The 17,603-nt window shown below is 40.8% G+C and overlaps 2 protein-coding genes across 4 annotated transcripts in view; one reads left to right on the forward strand and one right to left on the reverse strand.

Moving 5' to 3' along the window:
• AIDA (axin interactor, dorsalization associated) overlaps positions 1 to 7,173 on the forward strand; it is a 49,860-nt gene extending 42,687 nt beyond the window's left edge. The window contains exons 8-10 of the mRNA XM_074949218.1: positions 1,799 to 1,921; positions 2,477 to 2,594; positions 4,007 to 7,173. Coding sequence (XP_074805319.1) covers positions 1,799 to 1,921; positions 2,477 to 2,594; positions 4,007 to 4,103 — 338 coding nt within the window. The 3' untranslated portion in view covers positions 4,104 to 7,173. The remainder of the gene's footprint in view (positions 1 to 1,798; positions 1,922 to 2,476; positions 2,595 to 4,006) is intronic.
• A 229-nt stretch (positions 7,174 to 7,402) lies between these two features.
• MIA3 (MIA SH3 domain ER export factor 3) overlaps positions 7,403 to 17,603 on the reverse strand; it is a 37,875-nt gene continuing 27,674 nt past the window's right edge. For 2 of the 3 annotated variants that reach the window (XM_074949209.1, XM_074949207.1), the window contains exons 14-29: positions 17,365 to 17,487; positions 17,135 to 17,252; positions 16,788 to 16,843; positions 16,606 to 16,696; positions 16,359 to 16,497; positions 13,609 to 13,710; positions 13,466 to 13,526; positions 13,288 to 13,323; positions 13,021 to 13,088; positions 12,621 to 12,718; positions 12,353 to 12,484; positions 11,107 to 11,175; positions 10,892 to 10,968; positions 10,672 to 10,743; positions 9,823 to 9,970; positions 7,403 to 9,154 (exon numbers count right to left, since the gene is read on the reverse strand). In XM_074949209.1, the coding sequence (XP_074805310.1) occupies positions 8,823 to 9,154; positions 9,823 to 9,970; positions 10,672 to 10,743; positions 10,892 to 10,968; positions 11,107 to 11,175; positions 12,353 to 12,484; positions 12,621 to 12,718; positions 13,021 to 13,088; positions 13,288 to 13,323; positions 13,466 to 13,526; positions 13,609 to 13,710; positions 16,359 to 16,497; positions 16,606 to 16,696; positions 16,788 to 16,843; positions 17,135 to 17,252; positions 17,365 to 17,487 (1,722 nt within the window). In that variant the 3' untranslated portion in view covers positions 7,403 to 8,822. The remainder of the gene's footprint in view (positions 9,155 to 9,822; positions 9,971 to 10,671; positions 10,744 to 10,891; positions 10,969 to 11,106; positions 11,176 to 12,352; positions 12,485 to 12,620; positions 12,719 to 13,020; positions 13,089 to 13,287; positions 13,324 to 13,465; positions 13,527 to 13,608; positions 13,711 to 16,358; positions 16,498 to 16,605; positions 16,697 to 16,787; positions 16,844 to 17,134; positions 17,253 to 17,364; positions 17,488 to 17,603) is intronic. The other variant, XM_074949208.1, reaches the window with a different exon arrangement.

The raw sequence follows: 17,603 nt of genomic DNA on the forward strand, positions 1-17,603 counted from the left end.
AGATTCACACCCCCGCTTGCAGCAAACTAATTGTTTGGATAGAGAAGCCCTCAGTCTGAAGCCTCTTCTGTCTGATGGAAAACTGTGGAGCCTGAATCCTGCTCTCTCCTGACACACATTCACCCAGCATTTCTCCCAGTGAGACGCTGAAGACGCAAAAGGTTTATTTTTAATAATGTTGCTGTGGTTCTTCAGCATTATTTTTAGACTCTTTAATTACACGTCATTCCTCGCATCCCTCCCAAGTATTCCTTGTCAGTAATTTCTTGTTCTGTTCTTTTGCCCCCCCAGCTGGCTTAGAGATCTAGATTTGTGGGACCAGGGGTTACAGTTATTGTTGGAGTCCAACATCCGATCTAGGTCAAATCAAGCATGAAGGAATGCATTTCACTTTTGGCTAATAGTAAAGTACCAATTTTTAACACCATCCTAATATTGGGTAATGAAATTTCAGAGTTCAAAAGCAAATATCTTATAAACTGTCACGTTATTCTGTTGTTCGAAATGTGTTAAATTTCCCCTTTGCTAATTATATATTGTAAAACCACAAATGCTAGTAGCTGCAGGCAGGAGGCAGGGTAGCGCGTACAAGAGCTGTGCAAGCTTTCCTCATATAACCCTGCCCCTCAGTCCTGACCTACAGTACATGTGGTATTTTTCTGAGAAGCAGAAATTACCAAGCAATGCTATGCTATCAAATTGTATGATCGTCTGACTCTGCTTTCCACTTACCTATCAATCTCTTAGCTCCCCAGTGGGAGACTGTACCACCTATTTGAAATGAGAAGGGGTGTACTTTAATTCCCCTCCCCAGTTTTTAAAGTGAGTCTACTCAGAAAAGTGACTGTTGGTTTAATTTTTTTAAAAAAAGGCATTGTGAGGCCGCGTTCATTGTTTCTGACTCCATACCCTTAAAATCTGTCTGGAATCTGAAAGTTGGTGGCTAACTCTTCAACCATAAGAGTTCTGCCACTGACTAATTGTTAATGTATTTCAGCAGCCCCTGGATGCCTTCATCAGGGCTCAGGTGCTAGGCACTGCCACACACGTGCCCACACAATAAAAAAGACAGCCTCCGCCCCAAAGAGCTCACGACCTTACCATATGCTTAGGCACAACAGATGGATGAAACAAACAGGTGGGGGGAGGAGGGCGGAAGTGGGAAGGGACAAAGTAACCGTCAAACAACCATAAGTAGAACAAGCAGCAGTCTTGCTTGTTCTGGCTTATGCTGGAGCAACACAATTGTTAATCTGTGCTCGCATAACGGAATCCAGTTCCCTCCCCGATACCTGTGCCGGCTCTAGAGTGCCGATAGGAGTGAAAAGTAGTGAGTACTGTTTCTAGCCAGGAAAGCAGGTATATCTGCATCTGGACAGTTAGAGGTAATGAGTTACAACTGTATTTTTTCATAGACTTTTCTCAGAATAGACCTTTAAGCTCTATGTGAAAACTTTCCTCAAAAGGGAATTTGATACTTCACTGGCAAGCATAAAAATTGCCCTTTTTGAAAATAAAATGGACTAGTTCTGACCTGTCGCAAAAAGGAAGGTGACAGAATAGTGACTCTGATTTCAGGGGGCTCTTTTTGAAGCAGAAGAGAGAGGATGCAGATTCTAGATAAAGTGCTGGTTTTGGAATTTGAACCCAATGAACTGATGATAGGATGTAATAAATATGGATTATGGATAAGATTTGTTAATACTAGGATGGAAAGTGCATGTATGCTAATGATAAAATGACAAGTTTTTTTTAAGAGGTTTGACCTTAAAAGGGGCAAATTTTTTATTTCCTCCAGATGTGAATGGGGTAGACCTGACCCCTGTGCAGGATACTCCGGTGGCTTCAAGGAAAGAGGACACCTATGTTCATTTTAATGTGGACATTGAGATCCAGAAACATGTTGAAAAACTAACAAAAGGTGGGTAATTTTAGACTTCTGAAATGGGGTCCATGAATCTTCAGGGCCGTAGTCTTAACACTGCTTCTACTTGGAGGAGCAGCCAGAGTAGGAGCAATGTCAAGACTATTGCCACGAAGATTCATGGGGCTCAAGACCCAGGGGTTGTCTACATGGCAAGTTACTGCATGGCAAGCCAGGGTCGGAATCTACAGTGCAGTAGCAACTTCTTGTGTGATCACTGCTATAGCTCAGTGCAAGTCCTAGAGTAGTGGCTTGGCATATTTTGCTTTCAACTAGTACACTCTGTTACACTTGTTTGGACCAGTCACACTGTCTAGCTGTGGTTCTGCCATTCATGAGTAACAGAATGGGGGTACGAGCTCAGGGGAGTAATTCTGACATTTCAAGAAACGTGAATTTTCTCATCGATTCAGGAGATCTAGAGAAATAATAGAAGCAATTGTCTCTGATATATGTAGAACAGGTTATGATGACAGTCATGTTTTCATGCCAAGGAATCTGTTATAGGCAACATTTGACTAGTTTTTCTCTGATAACTTTTTCCACCTTTAGGTGCAGCTATTTTCTTTGAATTCAAACACTATAAGCCCAAGAAGAGATTTACCAGCACCAAGTGCTTTGCTTTCATGGAGATGGATGAAATTAAACCTGGGACAATTGTTATAGAACTGTAAGTGACCTAGCATACAATCTGATATATAGATGATATATAAATATACATGGTAGATTCCAGTGACATGATACAAAGGAACTAATCTAGAGCTTGGTATTGTCTGCTGATGCTTTGCTATATTAGATATAGGAAACTGTTTACTGTCAAACTTACCACTTTATCTCCTCCTGGTTTTCTTGCTACTTTATTCCTATGATCCTGAAAATACAATTACAAACCCCAGCATTTGGTTTGGTAGGAACTTTGAACACACCAGCATAAAGGTGTCAGGTTATATATGTTTTGATCCTTAACTAAAGTAATCAGATCTGCTCCTAAAATAACAAACATCTTCCTGGTTACCACGCAGGCCTTCTTTTGGAATGAAATCCCTGTGGCTTGCCACACACCCAAGGGACGCGATCTGGTCAAAAATAGCTTTCAAAAACAAATGACCTACTACAGTAAATTTGAATATTAAAACTGAAAATGTTAAAACCCCTTCACAGTTATAGACTCACTACTTGTACTGTCTTCTGATTGGAAAATTAAAGTAAACTGGCTAGTTGGTTTTTTTGGTTAATCTGTATTGATTTCTGACTTTCCTGGTGCCACTATTGTAGTGCTGTAATATGAGTTGCAAACATTGAGGGGTATGACAATTTGCCTCATCTCCTTAACTTTATTTTCTTTCTTATCGCTATTTATCAGCTGGAAGAGAAGGGCTGGGAGTTGTGAGGTGTCAGTTGCAAAATGGCCATTTTAGGACTGCAGCTATTTGACTCTCCCAAATTTAAAGGGCCAATCCCAGAAAGGCATGCAGGTCAAAGTAATTCTGTTAAGAGCAGTCATGCACTTAGGGAAGAGGGGGGATGGAGAAGGTCCTACTTTGATGGTCTCAACTACTGTGTCACATGGGGAAGTGTTTTAATCAGAAGTAACTTTAGTGGGAAACATCTAATGAAAAAGGCTCCTGATAGTAGCAATTTTGTAAGATCTGTTTTTTTGTTTTTGTTTGTTTTTTTTTAAACAAATCTAAATGTCAGAATTACTAGATAGTTTTTTTTTTTTTCTAATAGAATTAAACCTGCAGTAACAGGTTGCACGTGTGTGTGAGGCAAAGCAAGGTAACCTGAATAGCTTGCAACCGAATTCTCTTCTACTCAGGCTTGTATGTGTTTGAAAGTTTAACTTGCCATGCCTTGTTCTAAAATATTAATCCAAAGAACAGAAAATGCAGAAACTCAGTTTAACCTACTTTTCATTATGTTCCCTTGTATGAATCCTAAATTCATACCTGAAGCACTTTCCCAAATAGTGTCAATGGGGGTCTGGGTACTGTTGGAACATGGGCATTTGTGCCTGGGTTTATTCAGATGCATTTAGTCATCATTAGCATTCGCCTTCAATTTTATTTCTTGTGGTTACAGATACAAAAAACCCACTGACTTTAAAAGGAAGAAACTGCAATTGTTGACCAAGAAACCACTTTATCTTCACCTCCATCAAACGTTGCACAAGGAATGACCCTTTTGTGAGACTTCTGTGAACTAAACCACTTGTCACAAATCACGGTAGCTGCATGTGTAGCACCCCCATCCTTCAACAGGCAGGAAAACAGCTGTACTCATGCCAGTAGGTCAGATGAGACCATCACACACTGCACAGCAATACCACAGGGTCAGAGGTTAAGCCTACCATTCAGGTGCAAGTTTCTTCCAGTACCTTTTGGATACCAGGTTTATCACAAGTGTACTGAAGTATTTTGTGACACTTTCTCTTCAGAATTGAGCTGTTTGTAAAATTTCAATTTTGTAACTTACCTCTGTTTTTACCCTTCCTTCAAAAACCTTGCTAGAGGATGGGAAGTGCCCCATTCACCATGCCTGATACCGCAAAATGTCGTGGCAAGTTTGCTAGCTTGTGTACTCTTGCTATGCTTGCTATTGCAGTCCTTCAGGTTTTAGAGTCCTTCACTCTGTCTCGTTGGGAGGGTGGGGGAAGGTGATAGAAAAGGGATTTTGTAGAAAGAAAGTGTCTGTGAGTGATTTAAGAAGCAATCAGGGGATGGTGGTTAGAGAGAGAGATTCAATCCAAAGTTGAAATGCTGCTCAAGAACATCTTGTCAGCCTGCTCTTTCGTCTTAGCTGGCTAAGTGGCAGAGGAAAGGAGGGAGGAGTGTTTTGAGGATAAAAGGGAAGGTGCTGATGAGACAACCAAATTGTCAACTGTTGATCTCAATCCCATTCCCATTCAGATAGTTCCCAGACTTGCAGCATCCAGTGTATCATGTGATTTCAGGTAGAACTTGTCTATTATTACAAGTGTTGGAATCCCTTAAAAATCATGAATACTTATTTAAGGGAATAAACTTCTCTTTTCTATACTTTGTATTTCCTATCCACTTTCCCAGCCAGTGTGTGGGAGAGCTTTGGGGGCCCATCCTACTCCCTTTGCTGTTGGTGGGAGTTTTACCATTGATTTCACAGGTGGTAGGATCGGGCCCTTACTACTCAGCATAAAGCCCCCACCAAAAACATGAACAGCTCAGAAGTGCTCTGGCTATCTCAAGCTGTCGACTGAAGACAGACATGCCTTCCCATGAGAAACTGTTTTCATAAAACCTGATTGTGGATCTTTGCATACCTCTGTTCATATGCAAGTCTGGAAACTTAGTCTAAAATAACCTGGTTTTTATGTAGGTAGATAGGATTATCATTTATTTTCTATATTATTGAGATGCATAGTGTATAATAAGCTGCAGGGCATTGGCTTATTATAACATGAATATTTGCATCCACCTTTTGACTTAATAAAGGGACCGAAGTAGAACCCATTCAAACTTTTCATATATTCAATGAGTGGAATATTTAATACAGTTCTTCAAGGTCTGATGTGCTTCATGTGTATCTTAAATAGTGCCTACATACACTCTGCTATGCTAACAAAGGACCAGCTCCAGGAGAATGCAGTGTCAAATGTTAGCTTTTTCTAATTGCTTGGATGTAAATGTACCATTAATGCCTTTCTTTCTGCACCATGTAATACTAACTCACTCCAGAACACTGTTTAAAGAAGTGAGGGAAAAGGATTTTTTCACTTTTCATGGCAGTCTGTTTATGGAGTATGTCAGGGGTGTTCCTTTCTGCCTCTAGTACAGCAATCGAACTGAACTGTAACGGGGATCAAATAAGGCCTTGTGGAAGTTAGAAGCTGAATTTAATCTTGTGTTCTCCCCTTCTTTCCTCTCCTCTGGCTTAATTGTGGATGAGTTCACCTCTGTGAGCAATTATTTGGCTAATGGCTGAAGAACTGTGTATTTTCCTGTTAACAGTTCTTAAAGGGACCCAATTACATTATAACCTTTTACAACAGAATGTCATGCCTGAAACAAACACTAAATATCTTGATTAGTTTTGTTAAAATAAATGTAAATATAATCTGACAGTGTTCCTCCATTGTGTCTGCTGGTGTTGTACAAAGGAAGGAAACATTCATTAAATAAACTGACCGTATCTTATAGGTGCAAAACTACAATCTTTCACCAAAAGGTGTAGTGTATGACCCTGATCATCCAAAGCACTTGCTTAATTGCAGTTATTCACATGCTTAAAGTTAAGGTCAGTGGGTCTCCCTGCATGCACCAGTGCTTTGCTGAATAAGGTTCTAGGCCTCATGTAGCCTTCTAAAAGTCCAAGAGGCTTCCATTTTTTCTGATGTGTACATCTGTCATACTAAACAATATTTTGTGGCTATGTACTTGTCTACACATGAAGTACTCAAATGCATCTCCATATAAACTGTCCGGTTGTCAGTCAGTAATGGGGAAAAGGTGAAAAGTACTGAAACTGAGTCTAGTCCTGTCTCTGATAAGATGTACTCACACCCTCTGTATGTTATACTGACTGCTGGGGATAATCCTTTCAAAGTTAAGAACTATTTAAGATTTTAATTTAGGGGGGTTAAATGAAATGGAATAAACTTGCTTTGGGGGGAATATAATAGGTTAAACTTCAACTTGAGGGATTTGATTTTCAAAGATGGGTGTCCTTAAAATGCATATGTTATAGATGTGTACAGTTAACCAGTTACATGTCTACTGGTGAATGGTTAATGAGCCAATTTGTACACTAGTGCCTACAAATTAAACATGTTTTCATGTGAAACAGATCCACTTGTTCTAAACTATCACCCTTGAAGTCCCCATTAACTGCAATTGTACGGAATGTCATGTGCAGTACAGTTTGAAACCTTGTTTAATATACAAGTAGAGCTTTGTATTTAATTGTAGATGAATGTTTGTACAATGTTTTTTAAAGTCCCTTCTCTCTCCATTTTTTCCATCCTTCATGATGTAGTGATCCCTGAAAGACTTTCCCAAAAGTGAAACACAGGGTGCTGCTTGTATTGCTATGTACAGGGGTGATCTACACTTCTGCTATATCTGTCAGATGTCTGTTTAGCTAAAAGGTCATTTCTTGTTATGGTATTTGAATAACCTACCTACACTTACAAGTCAAATTAATGGCTGCTCGTATCTGCAAGTAAAGATGTAGTTCCTGAAATTGGCCCTGCACTAGATTTTTTTTGCTATCCCTCTCCTCAAAAGAGAAACTATTCAAAGCTTTGTATGGCAGAGGGTTTCACTTTTCTCCCTGGAATGGATCTAGCTTCCCAGTACAGTAGAAGCTCAGCATTATGAACACTTCAGGAATGGAGGTTGGTTGTAACTCTGAACAAAGTTCACAACAGAACATTGACTTAATACAGCTTTGAAACTTTACTATACAGAAGAAAAATGCTGCTTTATTTTTTTAGTAGTTTAACACAATACAGTACTTTTATCTCTGTTGATGCCTGATTGTTTACTTCTGGTTCCAAATGAGGTGTGGGGTTGACTGGTCAGTTTGTAACTCTGAGTTTCTACTAGCCACACCTCTATTTTAAGAGTATGAGGGAATAGCTCAAGTGAGATCCTGTCTTGCCTTGTAGCTATTTAACCACCTCACCTGAAGCCCAGTAGAGGCTACTGGTGCTTCTAGACTAGCACCACTTCAGCCTTACAGGAAACATTTTTTTCCCTCCCAAACCATTTGATAAAGGGGAAATCCTGTAAGCTTAAAATATAAATCTACCTTCCCTGAAGTTTGATTTTGTATAGTTCCATTTGTTTAAACAATTTGCTAAACTCCATGATTACACAGGATCAAAGTAGGTGCTTTGTAAAGGGCACTTTATTTACTATTTATAATCTGAATTCAGCCCACTAACTGAAGTTCTAGCCTCTATATTTTTGAAAAGCCCAAAACTATGCACAAAACTTTGATATACAGAGTTGTGCTTTGGGGAAGATGAATTTTTTTAAACTGCATTGGACCCTAAACTTTTCTGTAGTGCAGTTAAGCAAATGGGTCACAGGCTAGCCTGGTTTTCACTGCCATATATGTCAGTTCAAGGCTGTGTACATGGGCACAAGTGATGTAGGTCTGATTAGTTCCATAAAACCGAAGTGACATAAATTTCAGGGTTTTGCTAGAGCCTGATCTTGAATTTAAAAGAGCTGTGCAACTGCTTGCATGAGTGGCTCAAGTCTTACACAAGGTTACTGTTAACTTCTCACAAGTGGCTTCCAGGACAGATTCACTTGCATGCTCAAAGATCTAGCAAATTTATTTTGCTCTTTATTAGAATTTTCCTTCAAGTACAGGGTAGCTCATGTTCAATCTTTCTGACCAGACATCTTAAAAAAGGTAAATATTTTTAGAGTCTTTCTGTAAACCATTGGTCTACAGTAACTGCAGGTTAATGTGAGGGAGAAGACAAGTTGGGTAGCATTTTACTTACAAAAATATTTCCACAGGAAATGTTCTGATTACATTTTTCATGAAATTTTAAGTCATTCAATAACTGGTTACATAGGCTACATTAATTAAAACCAACCACACAGGTACTTTTGTATTGCACATTTAAAGAGCTGCAGGTGGACCACAGCTATAAGAAGCAGGCTTCAAGTCCATCATAGCATATGATTTTTGCATCCCCAGAGGGTGACTTTTCTTTAAAGTGATCTCAAATGCACATGACTAGGGAAATTTGAGGGAAAAGTAATTCTTCAAAAACTAGATATACTGAAACCAAATTTAAGAATAAAATTAAAAGACAGTCGTCTTTTGAAGGCATTTAAAGTCGTAACTGCATGAAATGTGCTAGAATCCATTCCACAGAGCTGCCATCCAACTGTTGAAGTTATGGTTTTCGTTCTGGAGGATGTGTGTTGTCCCTGGGACCTGCTGGTGATGGTGGACAAGGAGGGGCTGGTGGGTAGTCTCTAGGTCCTGGTGGAGGCAAGTCTCTATTTGGAGGAGGAGGATAGTCCCTTAAGCCTTGTGGGGGTAGCGGTGGACCAGGAGGATAATCTCGTGGGCCAAGAGGGCCTCCAGGTCGAAAAGGAGGAGGGAAACGTACATATCCTCTTGAATCAGGAGGTGGTAACGGGCCAGGAGACAGGTCTCTCATTCCTAATGGTGGGCCAGGTAAATAGTCTCTTGCAGCTGGAGGTGGTGGTGGAGGACCACAAACTGAAAGGAAAGGGGAAAGTGGGTGATGATGGAAGTCGTGATTATGTTGAAGTAGTGACTACACTCATTTAATGGAAATGATACAGAAGTTTCCCCATGTCAGCCTGTTCCCATCCTGGCCCAAAGCATTTTAGCTAAAGAAAGATAGGTGCCAATAGAAACTGCAAACACAAACATTTAAGGCCACAAATGCCTGGGGGGATTTTTTGGCAGCTAGCATTTCCTTTATTACTGTACAATAAACAGATATAAAAGAATCATAGAATATCAGGGTTGGAAGGGACCTCAGGAGGTCATCTAGTCCAACCCCCTGCTCAAAGCAGGACCAATCCCCAATTAAATCAAATTTTATATATATATATATTATATATATATATATATATATATATGAATGATGCTTTGAATGTGGCTCCTTTGGAAGCTTGATGAATCATGCTCAGCAAAGTGCTACAGGAACTCACAGGGTAGGTCTACTCAGCAAACACACACCCAGGACAGGCTTGGGCTGCAAAATTCAAGTGTAGAGATTCAGGGCTGGGCTCTGGGACCCTCCCCCCTAAGGAGGGACTCTCACTGCTGCAATAGGATATGGAGGAGCTACTGGAAGTAAGAAGAGGCATGGCTGAAAAAAATAAGTTAAGTTAAACTCAAGCATAAGGTAATCATACCTAAGGGTAGAGGAAGGGGCCGAGACCCATAGTGCCCACGCAGCGGAGGTGGCAGTGCTCCAAATCGAACTGGAGGTGGCGGTCCAGTCACTGGAGAGGTCATTATCGGTGTCCCAGGAAAAGATGGACCTTTAGGACCTAGGTTTACCTGTTCAAGATGTTGGTTTGAAACTTTAATAAATATGATTTGTGACAATAACCAAACATACTGATGCTAAAACACCAGAACTTAACCTGAGTGCCAAAAGGTAACTAAACACAAGTAAGGGCAAACAGCCAAAGAGCAACAAGTTGTCAAACCTCCCCCAGCCCTTTGCAGAGCATGGAGTTTGCTGCCTTTGGAAGAATCTGGTTTAGGCCACTCAAATGCATTCACATTAAACATACCTTTGGGATGACTGCTCCTATAGTACACCACAGTCTAGACTAACCCCACCTCACAGATGCCAGTAGGCCCATACAATATTGCTGGATGTCAAAAACTAAAACAAAATACCACCTTTCTTCCTGTTGTACGGGTTGAGATCATCTAAATCCTTCTGTACTACAAATATTTAGGTACCACAAATATCACATTTCATTGGATTACTCTTACAAGTTCTTCCCAAAGAAATGTTTGCATGCAGTCCTTGACAAAAGCAATAGGGTTTTTGTCATATTGCAATAAAAATCAGACATAAAACTGTAACAGAGCCATCAACAGGAGTAAAGAAACCTTTAAAAACAGAGCACCCATGGTTAGTTTTGCAGAGCATTTAGCTATTCAGCAATTTAAAACACCATGCCCTTTATTTCTCTCCATCAAAGCAAGGAGTGCACCAGCACCATATCCAGCTGCCAAATACTCACTGCTGCTGCTTCCGAAGATGAAGGCAGAACAGTAGATACACAGGGGGCTTCAGACTCTTTGGGAGGGTTTTGCTTTTGTTTTTGGCAGTAAATGACATACAGAGGATACAGACAAGATAGAACATGATACACAATTAAAGAAGAGAAGCAGCAGGTACAGTGGGTCACAAGAAATGCTGCCTAAAGTGTTCCCTTGGCAGAGGAAAAGTTTTCAGCTTACCACTCCATCCATGGATGTGGAAGGTGAGGAGGTTCTTGGCCCACTATTGACCAGGGCTGCTACAGCAGGGCCGAGATCTGTAAGAAAAGCAGAAATTTCATGTGACTTTACTCTGCTTTGGAAAAGGAACCCGGGCCTTCAAATACACGTTTCCAGTCAATAAACAGCTAGCTAGCTAACTGAAAGGCTTGGAGGCTGCAGCTCATGTAACTCACCTGGGACAGATGATCTTCCAGACAGCTCAGGTGGCCTCCTTGGAGCTGAAGGGCCATCCACCACCGCACCTTAAAAGAAATATAAAACACAGAGCTCAGACCCAGACTTGTTAATTCAGTTACCTACTTTTATAGCAAATCCATATCTTCTGTACACTGGCACCTACACGTCACTAATTGCGTACAGGTTCAGTGGCACCACTAGGGGTAGAGAGAGAAAACTAAATTTTGGGAGCAGTTTCCTTTTGAACCCTTTGATGGAGATCACTTCCCAGCACTATCCTCCTACGAGCCAGCAGTGCAAGTGCAAGAAATCCTTAGTTAGGCAACGGGTTGACACTTTAGCACCTCCAGACATAAAACAGCATAGATTTCTAAGAATTTTCACAAGGTGTAGCATTTTGGATTACTTGAGTAAGAAATGGATTTATTTTTTTAAACAAGTGAACCCTTACAGTGACGGTAAGCTCATTACTTAATCTAATGTGGACAGATGCAGTCTCTCCAACCATTGTGTTGCATGTGAAAAACTCAGAGGTGTAAATACATCTATTTATAAGCATAACTGATGGAATCCCTAGCTGAAACCAAGCTGATTAAAAATAAAGTCAAATGCTGCTACCAGGCCCCCCACCCTTGATCTCAGTAATACTGAGACTTTCAGACTGCAGTTTCTTTTTAACAAATTTGCATTTGGACTAACCCATACGTTAAACAATAAGCTTCAAAGCTAAAATGAAAATTAACATGAACCCATAAACTTGTGCTGAATGAGTTCTCTGGGACTTTCTGGGCTGTCCCTGGCAAACTAGAATGCATTGTTCTGCAACACCACAGATATGGTTCACCCTATCCAGAGAATTTCACAAGACAAAAAAAATAATTTCAAGAACGTGAGTCACGCAATGCCTTTTTGTGCTGACTGCCCCTCTCAATGTGGTTAAAGTGAGGACCTTCAGGGTATATGCCAGCTTTACTCAAGTTCTCTCTTGCAGTTCACTGGTAACACTATCTAGGGACAATAAGCACTAGTAAAAGGCAGTATTTAGCATTTGCGTATTTCCCCAAAAAGCTCCACAAACAATAATACATTCTCAACACCTCTCTCAAATAAGGATAAACGGGCACAGAAGTCAATTGACTTGTTCAAGGCCATAGTGGGAACTGAGATTAGACCTCAGAATTTTTGTGTTCAGGGCTTCCTCCCATAAATGTCTATGGCTGCAGGAGAAGTTTCACTCCTTACCAAATTCACTTCTTGAACCTTCCCTTCTTGTGGCAGAGAGGGGCTGACCAGGAGCTTCCATCATCAGTGGTGGGGAAGGACCTCCTCCACTCACAGGTGATGGCCCAAAAGAGCCATCACGGCTCAGTGGACCTGTGTAAAGGGTGCAACAATACTTCATTAGTCCAGCACAGTTATTTCACTCTATAAATATTTAGAGCAAATACACCCAGGACTTCACAATCTTTAGAGGAATGGTGCAGGTGAGGGAGGGAAGATCAGTATTTACCTCTCCGTACTGGGACTTGACGGTCAGGTCTGCCTGCAGTTGGTTTTACAACTAATGGTCTTTGAAGCATTGCAATTTTTTGGTTCACTTCTATTAATCTAAAAAAATAAGCACAAGTTAAAAAATAATTACGTTGAGTATACTTTGTCTGTTACAATATACTATTCAGGCCACCTGTATTGTAAAAGCTTACTAATGTCTTTCAGCATGAAGATATATTTAACAGTCAAGTGAATTTTAAAAAGGTGCACCACTACTCAAATGAATTGTATGGCTGACCTGCTTGTTTAATCGAGAAAGTGTAAACTACTTGGGACAGGACTGCGACTTCCTTTAGTTTGTGCCCAAATAGTGCTGAGCACACTGACTAAACTCCACAAATAGCTTGTCACATGCTTACTTTTGCCTCAGGTTGGCAGCTTCTCTCTTTTCTTCAGCCAAAGCTCTCTCTGCAGAACGGGCAATGAGCTGTTCAGGGAAAGAGCAAAACAGGTACAGTAGAAACTGAATGCACTTGGGACCAAAAAAATAAACCAAAGTTTCAATCTGTTTTCCTAACTGCACGAACTGCTCCACTCAGGAAGCTAAATGTAAACTCAATGAATCTAACATTGCAGACTATTTAGGAACTGTAGTACAAGGGTCAGAAAAAGGAACACACTCTTACCCAATTGTCATGGGCCTTCTTCTCATGACCAGCAATCTTCGATTTAAGAAAAAGGAAAAAAGTGGTTTTAGCTTGGTTTATCCAATATTTACTCTATCCCACACTCCTCCCCATATATCAGAATATATAATAAGATAAACCAAGCCAACTATGACCAATGAGCAGGAATGTCTTTTACCTGGTTTTTATAAGATCTCTCTGTTTTTTTCAGTTCTTCCTCCATTTCCAGAATTCTTTGCCTGTAAAATATGAAAGGTTAAAACAAATTCTCCCCAATATCCAAAGTTAGAAGACTGTGAACCTCCAGTATCTGAACTTTACTTGTAAACTTTCACTTCCTCAACAGCCAACACTGCTTTTTCATCTGCAGCAGACAATTTCTGCTCCTTCTCTTGACGCTCGTACTCCTCCTGGGTCAGCTTCCTGGACGGAAGAGAGAGAAAGTTACTTCACTATACTACACATCTAAGATCTTAGAGACGAAAACTAGAAACCCAGTTGGCTGTATCTCATGCCTTCTACCTACAAGAAGAAAGGAGACACTAGAGCAATGGTGGGCAACCTGTGGCCCATCAGGGTAATCTGCCGGTGGGCCACAAGACAGTTTGTTTACATTTGCACAGCTGCCTGCAGCAAACCGCGGCCACTGGGAGCTGTGGGCAGCCATGCAAATGTAAACAAACTGTCTGGCAACCTGCCAGCGGATTACCCTGACAGTTGCCCACCGCTGCACTAGAGAAACATGAGTACAAAAGAGGAGAAAAATGCTCCCGACCCAGAATATTCACAGCCTTCTGAGCCAGACAAGCAAACCAAATCTATATCCTCAGAACCCAAAATCTCAGGTGCAGAGCTGACCAGGAGTGCGAGAGCCTCAGAGGTCTGTTACTAGTAGGCAGCTCAGCTCCACAACTCCCAATTTCTCTGTTTCTGGGAGAGTTTTCCCTATCTAGAGCTGTGCAGATGACAGATGTTAATTCAGCTCTAGAGACAGACACTGATAAAGAGATGGACAGATTCTACACTTGACATCCAAATGGTTCAAGAAGTACAATAGTGTGTGTAAGTACAAGTAAACAGGAATTCTGGGGGTCTGGGAACAGAGCAGAGAGAAAACATCCTCTTTCTACAACGGTTATTTAAGGGAACTGAAGCCTCTGGTAAACAGTCTCCCTGCCAATTACTACTATTATGTGACCAGTTACCAGCGCCCCTTGTTCACCCTGTGTTTAGTTCCCACTCGCCTTCTTTCTGACTCCTTTGCAATCAGTCTGAAGTATCCAAGTTACAGGCAACTCTAAAAGTAACTCTCTCAAAAAAGAAGAAACTGGTAGTAACTCTAAACCTAATAACTACTAGCAGCTGCTTTTGGGTGGGTGATTTCCTTATTAGTGAGGCTAAGATGTAATCACAGAGGTCATGGAAATCACAGAATCGGTGACTTCCAGAGACCTGACATTTTCACTTCAGCCCCGGGGCAGTGGGACTGGAGCTGTCAGCCCCCTCTTTGCCCCCCCCCGCACCGCACCGCACCTCCCAGCTGCTGCAGGCAGTGGGCCCCTCCCACATTCCCCAGCAGGGATGGCACCCACAGCCCCCACAGGTTATTGCCCGTGATCTGTCGTGACTTTTACTAAAAATAACCATGATAAAATCTTTGCCTTACTTATTAGCTATATTTGGAAAGACTTCCCAGAGGATGAGAATTGTCCACTGGAAGTGTTTCATTCAAAGAGAAAGTATTAGATGGATGAGAGGATTATCCAGATTTAACAGTAAATTCATTTTAAAAAATCAGTTTTGAAAAGGATCTGAATCCTCATGCTTCAGGGCATGAGCCAACCTTGAACTACTGGAGGCTAGAAGAAAACTTTCCCCGAGGGCAAGTTGTCCCATAACTGCCTCCTATAGGGTTTCCTACACCCTCCTCTGAAAGAACTGATGTTGGCCATTGACAGTTACAGGACTCTGGAGCAGACGGACCCTGGTCCAATCAGGTAACGCAATTTCTTTGGTACTATGTCCTGTTTGTGATGGCCTTATAGTACCTTAAGTTTCCATCCCTTACTGATTTTCTTCCACACAAACAATAGTTTTAAACACTTGTCTCTTCCAGAACCGTGTTATTCTTAGTCACATTTGCCCTTTAGCTGAAAGTGTGGCTCAGAGTCCAGCTCATGTCCCCCTGCCAAAGAAGCAGGTTTGTACTTCAACAACATTTCTACAACTTTAAAAAATTTCGAACATTAACAAATAGGGAATGAACAGTAAAGGGATTTAACTAACTTCCCAGTGCTGCGTAAGAGCATATCTACACTGTAGCACTTCAGCGAAGACGCTACTATACTGACAGGAGAGCTTCTCCTTTTGGCGTAGTTAATCCATCTCTGCAAGAAGTGGAAGCTATGTCAATGGTGACTTCCAGACGTTAGGTTGGAATAACTGCATTGCTCAGGGGTGTGGATTTTTCACATCCCTCGGTGACGCAGTAATACCGATGTACATTTAATAGTGTAGACCTGGCCTAACCCTTCACCACTCACTCCACCAGACATTGCCTACCCATCTTAACTTTCCCCCTAGAAATGCAAAAAATAGATGCAAGAGACAAAATGCAATGCTGAAAAATTATTGGAAACTGATCCCGATTACTGAACAGAAATGTATTTACTATTCTCTCTGCAAGATACTAAAAAGGAACGTCTCTTTATTTGTGATGGCGTTCTTACTGAGTTTGTACGACAAACTGTTTAGAGATTAGATAAATCAAAAGTTTTCAGCAAAACTTCCCCCCGAAAGCTTCTGCTCTAGGAGCAGATATGTGAAAATTTCAAGAAAGTCAAGTTTCTGGGGAAGCTGTGATCATATACTGGGCTTACAACCAGAAGCTAGCTTCAACCTTATCAAAGCAGTGGCTATCAACGCTCTATGAGAGTTTTGTATATAAAATTTTAACCAAGCAACTCAAAGTGAGGATAGGACAGAGAAGAAACAGTTAGATGGTGCATCTTATATAGGCAGAATGGGAAAGAGTAACTACTGTTTCCTTTCCTAAAAGGTAGAAAGCTTACTTCTGAAGCGCCATCTCCTTCTGCTGATAGAGCTCATTGAGAATCTCCACCTTCTGTTGCAGAGTTTTACATTCATTTTCAAATCTAGCTTTGGCTGTCTGTATTGAACAGGAATCGTGTTCCAGCTTTTTTATTTGCTCTGCAGGAGACAAAGAGGCACATAAGGCAGTGATAGGAACTGCTACCAAGCAATTTATAAATCATAGACAGAGTATTTCACACTAAGTGGCTCTTCTGCTGAGCCTACCTTCTAGCTCATGCCTTGCTGCTATTTCATCGCTCAGTTTGGATTGCAAAAGATCTCTATCTTCTTCAACTATAGATAATGTTGTTTTTACCTGTAAAGAGGGAAACAACAGTATTTTATAAACCTAGACAGAATTAAAAGTTATGTGGGAACTATTTGTTAAACAACATAATGGGGTATACCCTTGAGACATCCATCATCTGCTTAATCTGATTCTTCATCTTCTCACTCTGGTTATCTAGAAGAGAAAAGTAATTGTTTTCCTTGCTTTGTATTCTCTTCTCTCCAATATTGTTTAGAAAATACAGAGTTTTAAAAAAATTATCTGACAAATATTTTAATGCTGAAACAAGAACAGAGTCAAGACTTTAAATCTCTCATATCACTGTTCCAGGACCATCATTCGGGACAAATTTATTAGTCCTTAAAGACATTTTACTTATCCAAAGAGCCTGAGTTCTGCACCTCATCATCTATATATGTTTAATTACCTCATGCACAAGCCAGCTGTTATTTAAGATCTCTATACCTGGCAGTTCTCCATTGGCCAGATCATCCCCCGTGTCCCATCCATTTCCTTCTCCATCCTTCTTGCCCTCCGAATCTGGATCAGTTTGCTTTAGCTGCATAATGCAGTTAGTCAAAACCTAATGAAGAAATCAAAGGAACAATACATAGAAGTCACTCTACTTTTGCAGAGTAGTTCAGCCATTTAACATATGGAATATTTAAGATGGTTGCTCTTTAGCAAGAACATACTTCGATTTCATTTTCCTTGTAGGCGAGTGCTTCTTCTATGTCCTTCTGAGACTTCTGATACTGTTTGATCTGTTCACTGAGCTCAGTGTGTCTCTCACTCCAGCCTTCTGCTTCTTGTAGCAGCTAAAAAAGCAACAAGTCAACATGATTTTTGGCTTTATTTTTTAGTACTATGTATGCAGAGTGTATTGCCAACTTTGAAATGGTAACTGATCACCAGTGACTATGGAGAGCGTATG

The sequence above is a fragment of the Natator depressus genome, chromosome 3 (genome assembly GCF_965152275.1).
Source record: "Natator depressus isolate rNatDep1 chromosome 3, rNatDep2.hap1, whole genome shotgun sequence".
Classification (NCBI taxonomy): Eukaryota; Metazoa; Chordata; order Testudines; family Cheloniidae; genus Natator; species Natator depressus.